The 20,374-nt window shown below is 40.0% G+C and overlaps 1 protein-coding gene and 1 long non-coding RNA gene across 8 annotated transcripts in view; one reads left to right on the top strand and one right to left on the bottom strand.

Annotated features, from left to right (window-relative positions):
* Nucleotides 1-20,374, bottom strand: part of LOC135293800 (uncharacterized) — a 77,946-nt gene that overhangs the window by 8,476 nt on the left and 49,096 nt on the right. For 2 of the 4 annotated variants that reach the window (XR_010355897.1, XR_010355895.1), the window contains 2 exons: nucleotides 4,648-4,713; nucleotides 336-491 (listed from right to left, as the gene is read on the bottom strand). This is a non-coding gene — a long non-coding RNA (uncharacterized LOC135293800). The remainder of the gene's footprint in view (nucleotides 1-335; nucleotides 492-4,647; nucleotides 4,714-20,374) is intronic. The other 2 variants (XR_010355896.1, XR_010355894.1) reach the window with 1 other exon arrangement.
* The window catches only part of CLYBL (citramalyl-CoA lyase), a 165,654-nt gene that overhangs the window by 122,733 nt on the left and 22,547 nt on the right, over nucleotides 1-20,374 (top strand). For all 4 annotated transcript variants that reach the window (XR_010355893.1, XM_064408368.1, XM_064408367.1 and 1 more), the window contains exons 3-5: nucleotides 14,605-14,793; nucleotides 18,331-18,432; nucleotides 20,199-20,292. Coding sequence is in view for 3 of the 4 variants with exons in the window: in XM_064408368.1 (XP_064264438.1) it covers nucleotides 14,605-14,793; nucleotides 18,331-18,432; nucleotides 20,199-20,292 (385 nt within the window). In the remaining variant the exon portion in view is untranslated. The remainder of the gene's footprint in view (nucleotides 1-14,604; nucleotides 14,794-18,330; nucleotides 18,433-20,198; nucleotides 20,293-20,374) is intronic.

Genomic DNA, 20,374 nt, shown 5'->3' with positions numbered 1-20,374 from the left:
GACCCTCTGAAGGGAGAAGAATCTGATCACTGCATAAATGTCATTGATTTTTTCGGGCCAGATCTTCATTTAAATGGCTGCTGATTTAGTGGGTGTGTCAATTTAATACAGATTTGCAAACAAAATCTGGGCACATTTTAAAAACGTTTCATTGTGTCTACCTGCCTCTGCTTTCCACAGTTTTATCTTACCTTAAGTTTGCAAAGGATGTGACCATCACAGAGATCAGACAAGCATACACAATTTGCAGCCTACCGGGGTTTCTGATGCTTTCACACTATGGGCAGGGAGTTACTTCATCTAAGGGTCAGGACTCTTACACAGGTTTAACTTACCAATAACCAAAAAATCGCCTCTAGGTATGAAAGCCTATTTTGAACTTGTTTAAGAAGAGGAGGATGCAATTAAATTCTGGCAATTCCCTTTCAAGAGGTGCTGCAGTATGCTTTGCATTGCAGTATTTCTAATTTTCACCAGGTCAGGGTTGCTCTCTGTGAAGCAAAAAAAGAAAAGGTTTATTTTCCTAATCATACATGCAAAAGCCATGTACAAAATAAAATATTAAATACAGTAATTGCAGTAATTTTTGTTAAAATGTTTTTACACAATAAACCTTTGGCTTTGAAAGCTCTACCAGAAGCAAAAGAAAAACAAACTGTAATGAAAAAACTGAAATCTCTAATAACACTAAAGGGAGCCCAGAAGCCAAATTAATGTTTCTACAAAGAAATACTTTTCTACACCAGGCAAATTCCTAGTAAGACCTTTACCTGGGTCTTTATAGACAGGATTCAGATTTCATTTTGAAGTATGTTTTTTACAAACTGTTTAGTGTTCATATGTCATTACCACTGTTGGGCCAGATTGCACCTGGCATCGATATAAACAAAGCTTTGGCAAGAATTCTTTCCTTTGGGATGGAGACATCTGATTTTCAAGCTGAAAACATGTCAGTGTTGCAAGACACTCCAAATAGCCTGTTTTACCAGTGCAGTAAATTAACCCGCCTGGTGTAGTGTTAAATGCTTTACAAACATCAACTGAAGGTGAGGGAGGGAAACACCAAAAAAAACAAACAAAAACATTTCAATAGCTTTTTGACTACAAGCAGTAAAAAAAAAGTATAAGGAAAGCTTGAAGGGAGGGGGGCATGCCTAGGACATAGGACAGCAGAAAAACAAATTTTCATATTTTTTTCCTGCATTTAACCTAGAGATTGTGTGCCATGGTGTGGGAAGACACAGAAGGAGAGAACAAGTTATATAGATCATAGAAAAAGCATCTTGATTTGAAAAGCAGATCAGGATAACAGCAAAGAGTGACTCTAACTCATCATTGTCTTGTCTAGAGAAGGAAGGTTTTTTGATAGCTGTCGCATGAAAGAGGTTCACCTTTAATGCCACAGAACACTGGTGGACAAAGACTACGTAGGCAAACCAGAGGATGAAATATTAGGCTATCCCCCTTGCTTCCCCATTGTTCAGGATGAAAAAGCTGAGCTGAACTTCTGGGCACGCGGAATTGGCTGCGTGAAAGCTCTCGTCGCTAGATCGTGCATTTGTGCCAAGCTTGAATGGTCTAGAGGACAATGGGGTTCATCCTGCCTGTGGCTCTGCAGTGATTCTGCAATATAGATGTGAAACAAGAATAGCTGGAAAGTAGGTCCACATGCGTACGGAGTCAAACAACGGCCTGTCCTGAGAAACACAGGCAGAAGTAGTATTCTTAAATACATGTCTATTTGTATTGCTGTTAGACTGAAGCCATTTTGCTACTCATCTTGCTATTTTAATTGTCCTAATAGCTGTCTATTTACAAACATGCATGTAAGTGGGCTCGAATAATTAATTAATATTCATAAGCATTCATAAAATGTGACAAAGTTTATGTTAGGGCAGATGTTAATTCCCAAGAGGATTACATTTCTATTAAGTGTAAATTTATATTAGTGAGATCCAGCATGACTGATTCTTGCTTGGCCAGCAATAGAGGACTTAGCATCCATACTGGCAGAGATTATATCTGGTCAACAGGAAAGGAAAACTGGCCAAGAAACTGCCAACACAGAATCTGAAGCTGTGAAACCTGGTCAAGAAAAAATAAAGCCAAATAAGCAACAGATGAAAAATTATCTTAAAGCAAAGATCAAATCACTCAGTTGGAAATGAGAATTGTATTGGAAAAGGTGATGCTGAGAGCATGAAGGGACATGAGAATTTTAAAATTATAATAAATAAAATGGAGTGCTGATTACTAGTATTTTTTTTTAAGTGGACCTTAACATAAAAAAAAAGTAAACAGTTTTAATATGCTCAAAGATGCCTGTCAAAGAGCAGAGAGGACTTCTAAACTTTGCAAATCATGTGGAGGGAAATGCCAGAGGTATCAGTATCAAGAGCCATGGACATACTGGAGAAACCTCAGGAATGGGCTCCAAAACAGTTGAAGGACCTGGAATATCTCTCCTCTGAGGGCAGGCTTATAGAGCTGAGACTGTTCAGCTCAGGGGGATCCCATCAATGTGTATGAATACCTGCATGGAGGATGCAAAGAGGATAGAGCCAGGCTGTGCTCAGGGATACCCAGTGACAGGGCTGGAGGCAACGGGCACAACCTGAAACATGGGAGGCTCTCTCTGAACATTCAAAAATCATGATTTGTGAAGTTTAAGTGGCTTATCTCTCATTTATCTCTCTCTGAACATCAGAACACTTTTTCACTGTGTAGGTGACTGAGCACTGACAGGTTTCCCAGCAGTTGTGAGTCTCCATCCTTGGAGATATTCAAAAGCTGTCTGGACAGAGTCCCAGGTGTGCAGCTCTGGGTGTCCCTGCTGTAGCTAGGGATTGGACAAATGACTCCCAGAGGTCCCTTCCAACCTCAGCAGTCCTGTGATTCTTTGGCTTCATCTGAAGCCTGGTGGGGAAGGTGATAGATCAAATGGAGAACCAGCAAAGAAGGAGGCTTTGGTAAGATAAACTTTACAATAGTTTTCTGGTACTGTTGTATCTTGCACCCTCAGAATTGGAGTGGTCTAGTGGGTTCAAGAAGGACTTGTTTCTGCACCCATGCTGCAGAAACCTACTGCCTCTAAAGAGGGACTTCCTAGGAAGTTTATTGATGATTGCTTGCCAAATCAAATAGTGAGGAGAGAAATGGGTAGGGAACTTGCCAACAGACAAGTCAAAGAGCATTAATGCCACTGTGTGTTTTGTCCTCAGAACAGGAGTGAAGTGCTCGGGATGTAGGGTAACCACAGGACCTTTTTGGACTGCGCTGGCTCCAGCCCCACCCTAGGCAAAAGCAAAGACACCTTAACCAGGGAAGAGCACCAACAACCTTCTGTATCCAGCAGCATAAGCACACACCAGCACAAGCACTGCTGGCACACTGGCAGGGACAGTGCCCAGCTGGAATGAGGAAATGGAGCCAGGCAGCTTCCGGAGGGTGAGGGGTGGCTGCCAAACAGACACGATGCTTGGTGGCAGGCTGGCAGCACAGGGAGAAGCCACTGCCAAGAAAAGGGAGGGGAGCATCACCTGAGTCCCACCAGGGTTAACCTGCATCTGATGCAGGTGATGGGAGTGGGGATTCTGGCTGGAGAAAATGTTTCTGAGCTCTTGGGGGGGAAAACTACCTTCTGTTCTCAATGCAAAGCACATTACTACTGGGGTAATCAAAAAATATAAACAGGTTTAGCAAGTAAAGCAGAACAGTTCCCCAAAAAAGATTCTTTTTTTAGGTAAGTAGAACGCATTTTTACTAATCTCTTTTGGCAGTCCTTCATGCAGAACAAGAAGGAGAATCATATAAAGTCAAAAGGACAAAAAAAATTGCTAAATACATACTTTGTTCAGACAGTTACACAACAATAAAGCAAGTTCTGCAAAAATATAAGAGCAAAAGAAAGTGAGAAAAAAGGCAGTTTAATGGGTGTGAAACTTGTAAACACTGAATTCTATTTTATCACCGTTGGTTTAAAATTAATATAAGATAAACAAAGCAGCAGTACTGTATTAATGCAGTTATATTGCTGTAAAATCCTGATTGTCCATGAATTTTATTCACAGAGGAGAATAAATTATATTGCTAGTAACATTTTAGCAAATAGTTTCATTCCAGACCATTGCATCAACTTAATGTTATTGGTGTCAAATAAATCTGAAGTAGTTAAATCAGTACAAAGTCCAGGCTGACCCCAGCATTTATTGTATGTTTATAGAAATGGTTCAAAGCTGAACCCATTTTCTTATTAGTCTTTTACTTACACTACATTTGGCAGAGTCATTGTCCAGAAAGTGAGAGAAAATACCTGATAAGCCATGTGTAAAGAATTTGAACTCAAATCCTAACAGTCTGCTTGAAGTGAATGAAATTCATGTCAGATTTGGACAGATGCAAGAGTAGCTAACAAAAGCGCAGGTGAAGGAGCCCTGCATATTCAGGTCTGGAAAAATGTTATGAAGGGAACCACATAAATGAAGGCGAAAGTTGTGTTAGTGAAGTAATCAATAATTTAACAAGGTGCTCTGCTTCCAGATGCCCCTGTTGGTTATGCTGAGGTAATTTTATGGGGAAATACAAGATACAAGAATGGGGCTTGTGGTGAGGGTTGTTAAGGGATGCAGGCATTTGCTTGAGTCCTACCTACTACTCTCCTCATGGGCACAAACTAGATGGGTGCTCTACAGTGGGTGCTCAGCTGGCTGGGCTCTGGTGGAAAGAAAACAAAAACAGGTCAAAAAGTACCTTTTTCCATGTTGCCCTTCCTAGCTGCTTATTCTTCCTTTGCCATGCCCTTGCTTGCAGTGGTGCAATTGTTTGTTTGGCCAGGCTGTAAACAGGACTGATTAAATGGGCTGGGGCTAAAAACAAAATCCTACTCTGTTCTGTGGGAACACAGAAAAACCTGAGTTTTTCTAATGGGATTGCTTCAGTGATCCAGTTTGCATCTCAGCTCAAGTAAAAGTTCATTGGAAAAGCTTGCATAAGGAAAAAGAAAAGCATGGAATGGGAATAAGCAGAAGAGGGTCAGAACTGCTTAGATGTTGCAGAAATAATCACATATTTGTTTATTTTATTGTTTTATTGGGAAATATGCACCAACTTTACTTTAAACTTCATAGATATTCCAGAAGCCCCACTGAGGAGCACTTTCTCAGTCAACATAGTATTTAAAAGTAATTTATTTCATCAGGGAGGTAAGTTGAAGAAAAGCTTAGGGAAGGAAATGTCATGAGGTCTAATAACTTGTTCCACTGCTATCAGGAATATCTAAGTAAGGAACTTAATCAGGTTTTGAAGAATACCAGTAAACAATTCTCATCATGTCAATAAAGGTGTGTATTTTATTGTACCAGGACAATACATCTATCACTGGTAGCAGTGATGTACAAATACCACCCTACAATCCTGAAGGATTGACAGAGATCTGACCTAGAAAACAACCACCTTCTCAGGTGCCACTTTCAAACTGGAGAAAAATCTCAGTTCCTTTGACACCAGTCACCTAGGCCTAGGCAGGGAAAAAATCACATTGTCAGGTTTTGCTTAGGCCACAGAACACAAGTGAATTCATTTCTAAAAGGTTCATACTCCTTGCCATGAATACATGAGTCATGGAGTTTATTTTTAATAATTTTATTTTGTATCAGGGATCACTCTCTGCCTCAGCTAGTCACTGCCAATATGGGGACACATGGGACATGGTGTTCTGGTGCTGATTCCCCTCTCCCACTTCTGGGGTGTGGGGGCGGAAAGAAGGGAGGGCAACTGCTTTTGTACCACTGCTCATCCTTCAGGGACTCTGCCAGAAGGTGTAGTGGGCTTTGCCTCATCATATGGAGCATCTGAGAAAATGTTGCCTGCAGGATGTGCTAAAACCTGCATTTGTGGTGAAATGGGATTGTTGGGTTCCTTGACTCACTCCAGTCACCCATACAAGTGGGATTTCTATCAAAAGGAAGCCCTTCTTTCAGTAGAGAAAAAAGGATTTCTGGCAAAATCCAGCTTAGTGAGGTGGATATCTGTTAAGGTGAGCACTGGCTGAGAAATGAAATTATAAAACAAGTTTGCTTTGCAGGAAGGCAAGAGTTGTATCCATTTAGTGCAAAGCTCATTAGATCAAAGTTTCCTGTGTTGAACATCTCATAACATTATTGTCCCACGGAAGTAATTACTGCAATTACAGGCTACCTCTACAATGCTAAATGTGTGGGATCCAAGGAGAGATCCCTGCTGCCCTCACCTAGTGTGGCAGAGGGGTTGTGCCCACATGGCATAGGGGCAAATCTCTAGAGCAGGCTAAGTGCTGTGCTGCATAAGTAGCACATGGGTGCCCTGTGTCTCCTCATGGGGTTTTGATGGAGTAGTTAGGTTTGTAGTATGGTTGGTTTTTGGGTGGTTTTTCTTGATTTCCAGCCTATGAACAGCATGGCATACCCCCATGAGGTTTCTAAACTTTAACTGAGGGTGTGTTGCACACCCTGGGGCTTGGCAAGACAGCTCATGTGAGTGTTTGGAGGGACACAGGCTTTGCTGGAGCTGTGTCGCAGGAGCAGGGTGGGGGCAGCTGAACTTGGTGCAGTCCTGCCCAAACCACTCTCTGGGCATGATGCCTGAAGAGATCTACCTCTGAAACCACACCTGTATTGTGGTTTGGAGGAAATAGATGATTCAGTCCCCCAAAGGAGAGTCTGGATGTACATGGGCAGTTGTGCCTTGTGGGCAGCTGAGACTCAAAACCTTCGGGTGAAGCTGGGAACTAAATTAATCCAGAGGCATAGATTTTCTTAGAGAGTCTATACATGGACATTTATATGAATGGCATGATCTCACAAGGGCATATGCAATAGTACACGAGGTAATTTCTACTTTTAAAAAATGCCTATGGTATGAGAAGGTTTCAGAAGTCCTCTTCTAGGTGGCTGAAGAGCCCATCTGGTGGGAGAACTTCTGGGAGTGCCTTTCCCAGCGTAGGACACCTGAGTGACCAGTTCTGCTCTTGAATCCCCAGTGCAAGGAAAGACATGCATCTACAAGGTGACACCACTCAACTTTAAAATGTACGTTGAAAATGAAGAGTTGAGAGCTTTTTTGTATCACTACAGTTTTACTGTGAACACTTGGACTTAGGGCATTCTGTGGGGCTTTGATCATTACAGAATATTAATTTGCTAATTTACTGATGCAGATAAGGCACTTTATGAAAACTGAGATAAGAGCTGTTAATCAGTGTTTGCACAACACCAGAAACATAACTGTTGTTTCAAGCCTTCTCTTTGAAACACATAGCTTTGTTGAGACTGTAGGTATGCTGGGAAAAGTTTATTCCAGAAAAGAGGACAGATAAAAGATGCCATGGCACATCTAACCTGATTTTTCTTAATGCCTTCCTCATTCCTAGGAACTATTAAGCAGCTTGGGGCAGACACTGGTTTCTCCAGTACAGGCAGGCATAAAGTTCTGGCCAGTTTGGATTTTTTCAGAAAACCTCTGTTTACCTCTATTGGCTTTAAGTATTTTTTCAATCAATTTATTAAATAATTGAGGCAATAATTTGCCAGTCTTCGAAACATTTGATCTATATCTCGCTTAGAATCAGCACATCTGATATCAGCTGCTGAATAGGGATTGATAGTTTGCTAAAGCATATGTACTTTTGACAGACAGCAATGCATTTCATTATCAGCATTAACAAAAAGATGCGCTTGTAACAAAGAAAATAGATGCCTAAACACACACATTTTCCATAGCTATCTATTACATACTGCCAAGGAAATGCGTCTTAAACTGTAATATTTTTTAATAAAAATTAACATACTGTTAAGTTCAGATGAAAGAAAAGTATAATCCTTTTTTTAGCTGATATATTAGTATATTTTATGGCCTTATTTCATCATTCAGTAGCTCATTTGGACTGTCCAGGAAGACTAATTAACACTAATGCTTCTAAAGAATTTTCATTTATGATGCTAATCTGTCACAAAACAAAAAGTATCTTCAGAAAGCCAGGGGAAAAAAGTAAAGAGACTACTTCTTGCAGCCAGCTTAAATTAGTGCTAGCTTGATTTGGGTTCATTGAAAGGTTGTTTACATCTCTTTTGTAAGTGTTTATAAAAGTTGGCAGACAGAAGAATAGCTGCCTACCTGCATGAACGAAACTCTGATTTATTTAAGCTGCTCTATATATTACTATCATTAAAAATCTCTTGAAACATTTCTGTACACATAATCTCAAGGTGCAAGCCTGTCTCTGTGTTTATGTGCACACAGACACACACACACACACACACATATACCGTGCTGTATCATTTTTGCTACTGAGACATTTATACTCAGTCTTCATATTATATGAATATTTCTATGTGCCAGTGTCACTATAGGACACAAAAAAACCACAACGCAAACATGCTGCAGTTCTCAAGGTAAAAAAGGGAAGTTTATTTTCTGACTCCAACGTTTATAGATTTCTAAAGGTGACAGTGGATTGGAGGGTGAAAGTGTCACCTCTCCAATGACACTGGACAAACCAACAGTCCATCAAATTTCTCCTCCTCCATGAAAGAATGCAAAACAATAAGTTATTTACAGAAAATATGTGAGAAACTTTGCTACAAGAATGTAAACCTCAGAAGGCTTAGAAAATCTTAAAAAATCAGGGCAACATGCCAGTTCATTCTAGCGGCCTACTGGCCTCTGTTTAAATTTCTCTGAGATATATGCAAGTCAGAAAAATACCTTCATGACAACTTGTGGAAATGTCTTGCTGTTGCATTCATATCCACATCCTTGGACAGTCAGGGTGTACAGAAATTTAGTACTGACATAGCTGAGCACCCCTAAAGCTTTGCTGGGATTCATGAGCCCTGGCTCCTGGCTGCTGGCTCAGACAATGTCAGGCTCTTGCTCACTGGTTCTCCAGATTCACAGCGTCTCACTTGACCACCATATGTGGAAATTGCCCAAATCCGATGGTGTTGGATAGACCCCCACCTAATATCTTCAGGATCCACATTGTCCACACTAGTAGAGGGAGGGAGAGGCTTGCTAGGCTGACATGGCAGCAAGCACTCCCAGCTGTTCCTGGACAGCTTTTAGACATCTTGTCTTTTAAAAATACAGGGTAGCTATTGTTGATAAGTGCACTGATGTGTCCCCAGACCTTAAATGAAACTTCTAGGGAAATAGGCAAAGAAATCTGGTTTCCTGAGCAGAGCATAATTAAATTGCTGCTTAGTTCACAATGCTGACTGCTACTGACGCTTGCATCGTTTCAGTGTTGCTAGACCATGTACTGCATGTAAGGACAATTAGCAGAGCAGAGAGAAAAGCAGCAGATGCTAGAAGTGCACAGAGTTAGATGACTCATTTTTATGTCATGAAGAATCTTTTTCAGACAAGTGAAAGGTTGGTATTAAATAAAATAAAAGACAAAAAAAAATTAAAGAAATAATATGAAGATTTCAGGAAACAGTAGCAGCAAAATCAGTGTCTTGCAGTATGCTAAAATATATGTTTACCTGAAATACAAAGGAAAGACAGCAACATACATGATGAAGACTCTATTCTCCCCACTCCTGCCCCTTTTTTCCTTTAGGACTTGTTACATGGTGGGTTGGGTGTGTTCCATGTTGAACCAAAAGAAAATGTGCTCTAAAATTTCTTAAATCTTTAAAAACTCGTTAACTGATTATCTGCTCAGAGGTGAAAATAAGAAAATATTTAATGACCACTTCCTGGATGTTTTGTGCATATTTTACAGCACAGTTTTTAAGTGTTTCAGTCTAACAAGACTAACTAGAAATACGTACTTGCCATTTCAAAGGTTTATTCTCATGAGTATGTGATATATATAAGGCAGAAAGCAAGTCTCATGAGACAAGTACCTGCTGCTCTCAGAAGTGCTCTGCTCCACATTTACAGTTCTCTTTGTTTCCTTAAAAACAAATGTGATTTGTCTTTTCTCTTGCCAATCCCATTTGTGAATTTGAAACTAAATGGCATTTGTATGGCATCATTCTGTATGGCATCACTTCATTGATGGAGAGTTATGCATGGAGAAAATGTCAGGCTTTCCCTCTGCAGAAACTCTATGATGCACAAAAGCTACTATAGGTATATAATATACAGGTGCTCTTCTGCAAAATTTTATTTGAGAGGTGCATTTGTATGGAATGCACTAATACAAGTGACAAAAGATTCAGCAATGTCAAGTTCTGCAAACAAACCACTTCAAGGAGTTAACATTAACACATAATTGTATGTTTTTACCATGTCAGACATGTCACAAAAAAAAAAGAACTTGAATTGTGATTATAGTAATTAATTTTTCCTCTCTTATTTGAAACATGCCAACTTATTATGGCATTGAGGATGATGGATTCTGGCCTGCCATTTTAGTGCATTATATATTTACATTTCCATATGAAGAACTGTTACCAAAAGATGTTAACAGGATGAGATCTGTATGCAAATGTATATTTAAGTATGACCACTATCTTTACACTAAGACCTGGAGGTCTTTAGAAAAAAAGGGGGAGGACTAGGCAAGAAAAATAAAGCAAAACAGAGATTTTGTCATCAAAATCAGGTAGGTACTAGGTTTCTAGTACCTCAAAATCAGGTAGTCTTTTTTATAGAAAAAAATGCTGAAAAGCAAGATTGTAGGGAATTGTACCAGTTAGAAAAGAAAGAAGAAAATGTAATTTTTCCATCTGCTGTTAATCTGACCATCTTTTGCTGTGTTAACAGTGTGTCCAAGGTGAGTGGGTGGCTGAACTTCCAGCTCTGTGGCGTTCTTCCTTCTTTAGTTTTTCTCTTCTGAAGTGGAAATTTCTATGTTTTGACGTATAACGTACAGGAAAAAAAGGTGAGAAACAGAAAAAAAGGAGAAATGGAAAGGTACTGAATTCAGATGATGGGAAACTGTTTCCAAATACTGTTACCAAAAGCACACATTCAGGTGCACTAATACAGTGTGGTTTTATCAACAAGCCCAAGGGGCTCCTTCTTTGCCGCCACCCCCTTCCCCGAGTCTCGCGCTCTCTGCCTGCCTGATCCCATCCGACAGTAGAGCTGATACCGCACTAATCCCCTCAAGTTTGGGACTAATGAACTAACTGCTGGGCTGCCGCCACGGAGCTTGGTCCCAAACTATACTGTACTTCACACTCGATTTATTCTCCAGATGGCGAGACTGCGCAGCCCTGCCGCGAGGGACCACCTCTTCCACTGGAGTGTAAAAGTGGACGGATGTTGTTTTCTTTGCAGATTTGATAATTCAGAGCTAGAAACTCATGAGGATGGTTAGTTATTAGGTTTAATGGGTGCCAGTGGAGCCAGCAATGTGCGCATTCCCATTTTTAATTTCCGTGTGTGTGTGTGTGTTTGGGCAGCAATGGATTTGTCAGCAATGCTGCGTCATCGAAACCTTTATCTTCACCAGTTGGTGTAGCTGCACACGGTAATGAACCTCTTCCTGTGTCCTCTTCAGAGTCAAACAGAAGGGCTGCTAAAGTAGCCACCCTGACCAACCATTTTTTTCCCTCAGTGAGCTTTCCAGCACAAATTTAAACTATTTTAATAGTATCACTATTTACCATGTTGTCTTGTTCAGTTTGATAAAGAATCCAACTCACATGGGACCCAAGGAGGATACCACCATCCCAAGCTACTTGAGCATGAAATATTTTACTTAATGATTTGCTTTATTTCTTTATCAGCTATTCTTTCATGACAAAGTATCATCTGATGTTGTAGTTCTCATGTGGAGAACAGGGCAAATATTTTTCTCACCATTCCTTAAAAATTCTAGTTTTTCCATTGTTGGCAGTAAGGATATTATTGTACCAAGGGCTACCTTTTTCTCTGTTACAATTTTGGAGTTGTTTATCTAGGTTAGGATTTTAGCTGTTGCACGAATTCTACAATAAGAGTAGCCTCTACATTTCCCTGCCTAACGAGGCAGAAAGGTCTCTCCCTTTTCTTCACGTTTTTAGTACATTTGGTCAAAGGTTTTAGTATATAATTTTTTTATTTACCCATGAAATGTTTTATTGGAAACCTTTATGGGAACCTGATACTCCCCACTAACATCAGTCAGATTTCCTCCATTGTAGGAAGGGTAGGCACAGAGTCAGCCCCCTCACAAGCTCTGGCTTTGGCAGCCAGGTCCCATCAGTTTGTTCAACAATTAAAAACACAAATTGATTCTTGCTGTGGAAACTATAGTGACTAGAAGTATTATATCATGGAAAGGAAACATTTCCATTCCTGGGGTATCTAGGCAGACAGATCTAATACATAGCAGTTCTAAGAAAACGCATCAATTCTCAACCCAACAGATGGCATGGGTGTGTTAACTAACATAGCAACATATTTTCTATTAAAATATGGGAAAAAACATCAACCCCCTCCCCATGTTTGTTGGTTGGTATAAATTCAGTGAAGTTGTTGGTTATTTTTGGGATATGTACCAGAGGGCTGCACATTTAGTTTATGTAAATTGATAACAGCAACAGCCTGTTAATAAGTGTTTTGTATGGAAATATACCTAGAAAGACACGATCTGTCTTTTTTGGGAAGGGAGTTTGCAGACTGAGGAGAAAAATAGATATGAGATGGTCTAGTGCTCATTGTTATATTCTGAAAAAAAAATCATAACAAATTAGGCTGCAGGTTTGCTGGAGATGTGCCTTCAGCTGCAATTGAGTGCTGCCTTAGAGGATACTTTGGGAAGATCTGTCTATTGCAAATCGCATCGGCGTGTGCTGAAACGGTGATAATCTGACTTTAATTAAAAGCATAAATTGGTTTGGAGTGTGATTTTAAGCTACCCTTCTGCATCATGTCCAGAAACTTTCAGCCCAGCCCTATAAACCTGTTACCCCGACTCAGAGAAGGAAATCATAGGGGATTTGTATTTCCCAGTATTGGCATCATATGGTTGGGTTTACCTAATTTGGAAGAGCCATTTCAGACAGCCACGGGCCGGAGCTGTCTTCCAGCTGGACGTGTTTGTACTAAACTGTGTGCATCTTTATGTGGCTTTCCTAATGGCTCCAGACAGAGTCCATTCACAGCAGTTCGAGTGTTTTGGGTTGCATTTTGCAGAGATTCCCTCTGAACGTGGCCCTTGATCGCAGCCCAGGGATACATACATGGGCGCCTTGTTCCCGTCTGTCCGATTAGCGGGCATATGCTCCCAGCCTTCGGAGGAGCACGGCTAGTAGCCCCAAGCTGAAGGCTGTTCGCTTCAGATTTCATTAACTTTCTGCTTCATTATTCCTTCCCTTTAACCAGTTAGAGCCACCAATTGCTTTTCTCTAAACTTACCCTAATTATCAGGGGTCCCAGCCCTGTAAATCTGCAGTACGCTGCAGAGCTGTCTTAAAGTGGCCTGGGAGACCCTGTTCTCATCGGTCCTGACAACTGTAAGCTACTGTTCCCTCACACTGTTTAACTCAGACCACATTGGGAAACCACCTCTGCCCCTCTTGCCGGCAGAGGTTTGCATCCGTCTGGTTTAAATCTACTGTCATGTGCTCTCTTGCTGATTTGTATTAGCCTGGATATTAACTTTGATGATTTCTTTTTGTTGGTTTTTTTTCCCCCTTGAGTTTGCCTTTTTTTCTTGAAAAGCATCTCTATTCAGCGACTGCATATTGTTAAAGTCATTCCTGAGCCTCCATGAGTCAGGAGCTTTAAAGTTTTATTAGTCCCATAAAAATTCTTCACAAATGAAATGATAAGTGTGCATTTTGACAATGCAAATTTGTTAGGGGCTGTTGGTGAGTGGAAGGAATTTGGGGTTGCAACTTCAGTTGGCAGGAAGCAAGGAGCCCAGCACCTTCCTTCAACCCCTACCCCCTTCTCCAGGCCAAGAAATGCATTACATTTTAGAAAAGCATGCCAGTATTCTTCATGCAAATCAACCATTAAACAGATTTGTAAATTTACATTCACAAAAATAGCAAGCGACCCAGGGAAACGTGTGTCTTTGGAGATTTTATTTTGTGCCAACAGAATGCCCTTTCATGTGGCCTAAGTAAAACCTTGGAGTTATTTCAGTGTTGTTTTTATATGCAAGTTGTGAATTCTATTACTGTCTTTAATGTACTTTGAATACATGGAGTAAAGGAAAACCAAAGAGGTATGTACATCTGTAGTTCTTGACATTCAGGCAAAATTACAGAGCTAAATTACAAAAATTAATTTTTTAATGCAAATTTAAGTCTATGCCATTTTTGAGAGAGCAGACAGTTAGTGCCACACATTATGTTAGCATAAAGATTTGTGTTTGTTGCACATGTTCAGTACTAGCAGACACAAAAGTCTTGTTTTCTGCAAGTGGTAGAAACCCCATGAATTGCATTTACCAGTTATAAAGAAACAGTAAAGAGGAAGGTAAAACTGTGAGGTTCTGGTGATGACTGCTTCAATAAAGTCCTGGAGTGACAGACATTTTGGGGAAACCACTATACTGGCTGTCTAGCTTTTCCCCCATGTCATTTCAATAAGTTTTCTTCTCAGTGTGTTTTTCTGACAATAGAAAATATGCTTTCTTTTTCTTTTCTTGTGCATCTGAACTTGTATATACTGTAGAGAGAAGCAAGACTGAACATTGTGAAAACCCTTGAAGAGTTTGACTTAGGCCATGGTGAAAAGTGTGTCAGGATAAACTCTGTGTCCAGCGGCCTTGCAGAAGAAGATCTAGAGGTGCTTTTGCAGTCCAAGACCCTGCCTTCAAGCATGATGCTGCCAAAGGTTGAAAATGTTGAGGAAATAAGATGGGTGAGTACCAGCAACACAGCAGCTTTTGACTGAAGCTGTTGGGCCAAGTTCACCCAGGTGCAGAGATGAATGCCTGTGAGTTAAGAGGAAGGCTGCAAATGCCATATGATGTTGTTGCTCGGCTGAGGTAATTGGGCAGTGCATCCACTTAAATGTGTCTGTGATGTGCTGTATAAAAAGCATATATGGAACACGTTTATAAAGAAAACCAGGTGTATTTCTCCCATGGCTGACAAAGAACCAATATTGCTGTCAGAATATATTATAAAAAGTAGAAGGGTAAGTGCCTGCTCTTCTCAGACTACACTAACAAGCAAAATTATTGTCTGTCCAAGAGCCTTAGTTATGTGCATTGGAAGCAGGAGATAGGAAAGCATGTTAGCAACATATGAAAAAATGGGTTGGGGGGAAGGTCACTCCTTGGGGCAACTGGAGGAACAAACAGGAAGCTTTTAACTAGTGTTTTTAATTAGCACAGATATTATTTCCTGAACAGTTCTCTACTTCTTCCTTTTTAATTGCTGACAGGTGTGTTTGTGTTTCACAACTGACTTTTCAGCCAATAAAAACCTGAAATGTAAATGGTTGGCATGTCAAATTACTTAAGAAAACTTTGAAATAGGCCTAATTATGCTATAATTGTTTTAATTGTCAAAAAAAAGGGATGCTTGTTTGGATATACCATTATTGCTGTAACACACCAGTGAAGGAATAATACTTAGTTATTCACTTTATATTTTTTGCAAACCACTAGCTGAGCAAGTAGCACGCGTGCAAGCTGTGATGAAAGGCAGGCAGGCGCGTTAGGATCTATTTTAATCTCAGCACCTAACCTTGACCAAGCCATGGAGATGGGCCTGAGCGCACAGCGGAGCACAGCCCCATACGCCGGCTGTGGGACAGGCCCCGTCCGTCCCGTGCCGCTGCCCCTTCGGCCTCCACCGCTCGCCACGGAAGGTTTGCCATCCCCTTCCACCAGCGGGTAATTAAATTAACCAGAGTGCACCTCTCAGGGTTTACAGGCGTGTAAGTGTTAGACAGAACCTGTCAGTGATGAATATTCATGATACCAAAATGGCAGAGCCCTTGCTGCCACCAAGTAGGTTTTGCAGGGAGATAGGATGCCAGGTCTCTTTGTCCCCTCATCCTCTTCCACCTTCCCTCTCGCTAACTTTTATTTCCATCATGGAAAACAAGCCAACCCCAGAAGCTTCTGCCTCATGGTCCCTCTTTTGCTTCACTCTCCCTTTGCCCAACCTTTACACACAAAGAACATACTCTGCCTAACACCACTGCCTTCTTTTCCCAATCCTCAAAAAATTCACTCCAGCATGATTTTTCAGCCTCCCAGAAGCTGTTTCTTTCCCCCCACGCACACCCGCTCCCCCCCTTCATTTTTATTTATGTGCAGCAGAAAACCTGGAGGCTGATGCACAACTAAAAGATGGGCTTACTTGTTTTCTTTTGTGTGAGAATCTCTTGCTTTCCTTTTGTCCCTAGTGTGGGTACTTGTTTGACTGGCATGGCTTATTGGACTATAACAAGCGTAACTCTCCCTCCTTTGTGGCGGGACAATTCTCCCACAAATCCCGACCAGTGTGCATTCTTCCCGACACACTATTGGGTGTGCACTGGAATTGAAAGAATTGCTGAGGCCTTGCTACTTCATCCCCTCCCCAAGCTTTGTGGGGTTTTTTTTCCTCCGCCTTCTTCTTTTTTTTTTTTTCCTTTCTCCCTGAAATGAACACTTTACCGGGCCGGAAACATTTAATCGTCTCCTTTTGAAAAAAAAAAAAAATTAATTGAAACTTCTCCTCTCGTTACCTTTTGTATTGGTGCTTATTGCAAATCTTTTACAAGGGAGAGGAAGGGAGGCAATATTTAATTAAATGTGCTCTTTTTTTTTTTCTTTACCTTCAAAACAAAAGATAGCAAAAATTCCAAGAGTGTGACTTTAAAATATTTTAAAATAAATCAAGAACTCTGCTCATTAACTTGTACCTAAAATATGCACATAGTAGCACTTTTTCCTTTTTTTCCCTCTTAAAAAAATTAAAACCAGGTAAGAGTCTTAAGAAGATATACTGATACCATTATATTACCTCATTTTTTGCATTTGCCTGGGTGAACTTTACTGTTTTCTGTCACTGTAGTAACCTGCCATACTGTACAGAGTGAATTGAATTGATTTTTTTTTCTCCTTGCACATTTTTGAGTGGAATTCTCTTCACTAAAGAAAAGTTATCAAGAGGGCCATGGTGATGATGCAGAGCAGAGATGGGAGGGTGGAATTCTTCATCAGAGAAAGCTGTGATTTATTTTGGCCTAATTGTAAAGTTACTGCAAATTGCTGGAAACCTTTTTTTTTTTCAAGATCTGGGTGATTAGATTTTCCTTCTTTTGGGGAGGGGTGGTGGGGGGAAACTAAAAGGGGAAATAACACCTCTAATCCAGCTTCTGGTAAATAGGCTGCCAGCTTTTAAAATGAGTTTCCTTTCTATTAGTCAGAATATTATGCTAAGCCTTAAGCATTAGTTTTTTATGTTGCCATAGCAGCCTTATTCCTGCAGGGTTGTGACCTGCGATGATTACAGTACAAAGCTTATAGGGTCTTGAAACCCCCTTTGAAGATGAAAAGTCTTTGATGGTTTATATTTATGCAAATCTCTTAGATATGATTTACCCAACTGAGACTGAATGGAGAGATGATTAAAATTCCCTTTCCTTTGATATCCATTAATAGTTGAATATTCCTTAAATTTAAAATATATGCATATGTGATTTTTGTCTTTATTTACTAACATTTTTGCAGTACCTGCAATATGTTTATCTTAACGCAAATTACTCGATCTGGACAGACATAATACATTTACAATATAAGGCTGAAGGTTCCCCCCCTCTTTTTTTTTTTTTTTTTTTTTCCTTTTGAAAGGGGAAAAATCTGTGCAAGAGCTTTTGTATGTTTCCAGATGATAGATTTTGGAATTTGGGCTACCCCACTGGCAGCTCAGAGCTAGCTGTGAACTGGTCTCATGGAAAAAATTGGCAAGCTTTGGTCTTCAAAGAATTAAACTTCCTTTTTAAGGCCTTCCTAGGTAAGCTAAAAAATTATGAAGAAAAGCCTATTGAACAAAAGGGTAACGGTGCCGTAATGAATAATACGGATGCCACTTAGAAGGCTGGGGAGCGCTTCCAGTGATGGCAGTGCTGGACCTGAAACAAAACAGGACCTCAGGTACAGCAGCACTTCATTGTTTTCCAGAGCCCACGGATTTGCATTTCACTAAGCCAGGGTGAGAGGTGCTGAGCTTGGATTTTTTTTTTTTTCTTGCAAACCAGCCTCCAAATTTAGAAATGTATGGGAATGCTGCAGTTTCAGATCACAGGCCTTGTCAATAGCTGTTGTAATTTTTTTTAGTTATCAGGTTTTGGGGTGGGGAGGGGTGTTTGTTACAGTCAGGTGAATATTTGCCATGTTGTGTATACATGTAGACTGCTCTTTTTTTCCCTCTGATAGCTCATTCTGTCTAGTTTTAGTTTTCAGACAAATTCTTACATCACCTAAAAGGCCGAACACTTGTAGAACCAATGAATTTTATCCCCTTTGTGGAAACTGCAATGGGCTTGCTCAATTTTAAGGTAAGAAAGTCTTGAAGTGTCCATATTTTGCCATCTCAGCAAACTAGTATAAGCAAAATACGCCTCAGTCTCTCCCTGATTTCATCAAGGAAAAGAGGTTAAATATTACAAAACTTATTGTTCAATCCCCAAAAACATTTGCACACTGAACTCTGATGTTTGTATTATAAAGGCCTTCATAAATTCAAAGTATTCCAGTGACAGAACAGTTCCAGACAGTCCACACCAAATATCAAAACCTCTTTTCATTCCTGTTACTGTTTTGAACACACTTGGAGTGGAAAAAGGCCTCTCCAAAGATTTGGAATACTCAGTGTTGCAGGCTATTTAGTAGCTGTCAGACACAACTTTTGTGTAACACTTAGTTTGAAATAAGAGTTAATCATCATGTCACTATTGCTAAACTTGCTTCTTTATAATGTGGTTTCTACTAACAACATTACAACCAAATTCCATGTTATCGTTTCTTTGTCTGTATGATGGAGTGTTTAACGTTAAGATTAGAAACAGAATTAACTTTGAAAATACCTGAAGAACATGCTCATTTTTTAGGATAATTTTAGATCAGATCTAATGTATTAATTTCATTTTAATATAAATCATTCCCCAACCCTTCCTATCGAGTCCAGATTTTTCAGAATGGCAAGGCAACATGGTAATGAAACAGAAGAGCTCGTGCATGCACAAGGAACTCTGCATTCCCCTCCCAAGCTCTAAGGGAAAAGTTTCAGACCAGCTGAGGACACACAGATCAGAGGTACCTCCAGAAGTACCTCACAGGCAGCCTGATCGTTTGATACAGCCATTTATCTTACAGCACACACTGACCTATCTGCGAGCACGATAAAGCCATAACCAAATGGACACGCTCCTGTCCGGTGTGCAAACACAGAATTAGATCATATATTAAACCATTGAGCTTCTTCTTCACCTACAGTATTTTATAGTGGAGGTTTAATGTTGCAGTTGCTGATGCTGGCAGGAGAGTTCCCTTTTAAAGCACACTCTGTTACAGAATAATTCTGTGTCCCACCAGCTGCCATAGAAGAACACCCGATAGTAGAGCTGGTAATTACATGTCTCTCCCCATGTACCTTAGCCTTAAAAGATACCAATATTATCCAAACAGCAATATAAAATAGCAATACTACTCTCCTCATGAAAAAAGCTAGAGCAGAAAAATTGCTTTACTTTTATTTTAATGCTTTTCTGCAGCACTTGTTGCATTTTTAACTTCCTTAGCTTATTTTTAGTTATATGTAGCCAGAGACTTTAAATTGGTAATCCTTCTATCTTGTAAGGAACTTAAAATAATTGTAAACCATTAATATTATTTATTTCATAAAAGAGTTTCTGATCTTTATTTCTGTTTCTCATGCAGATATATTGCTTGTCAAACTAATCTAATTTAATACTTTTTGTTTGTTGTTAAGCAATATTTGCCAAATGTTTTGTTTCATATTGCTACATAAATGTCTGAAGTAATGGTCACAGTAACACCTGGGGTATAATGTAAACCAGAAGGTGGGGAACCTGTTATTGATGTCCAGTATTTGCTGTCTGGGTGCTTAGGGAAAGCAAAATACTTTTTTCTTTTGCTGAGTCATTTTAAAGCACTGTGCATTGTCAAGAACCTACAGTGGCTTTGCTTAATAGGAGCAATATTCTCAGAAAGATTTTGGTAACACTGGGTTGCTGTAACAGCCTCTGTAGTCTCTCTGCATCCTGCATTTCTGTAGACATTAATACTCTGTTCTCATTTGAAGGCTGTCTGTGAAGAAGCACTGAGAAGAGGATCCCAGGTTGGCTTCCATTTGGATGCAGTTGTCTTTGGAGGAGAGGATTTCCGTGCCAGCATAGGTTGTTACTTGTCTCTTTATTATAAATGTTTATGTATGGCATTTGCTTTGGAGAAGCCTGTGAAATTTCTGACAGCAATAAT

This window comes from Passer domesticus, chromosome 2, assembly GCF_036417665.1.
Source record: "Passer domesticus isolate bPasDom1 chromosome 2, bPasDom1.hap1, whole genome shotgun sequence".
In the NCBI taxonomy this organism is placed as follows: Eukaryota; Metazoa; Chordata; class Aves; order Passeriformes; family Passeridae; genus Passer; species Passer domesticus.
This window is presented reverse-complemented; position numbering and strand designations above follow the sequence as displayed.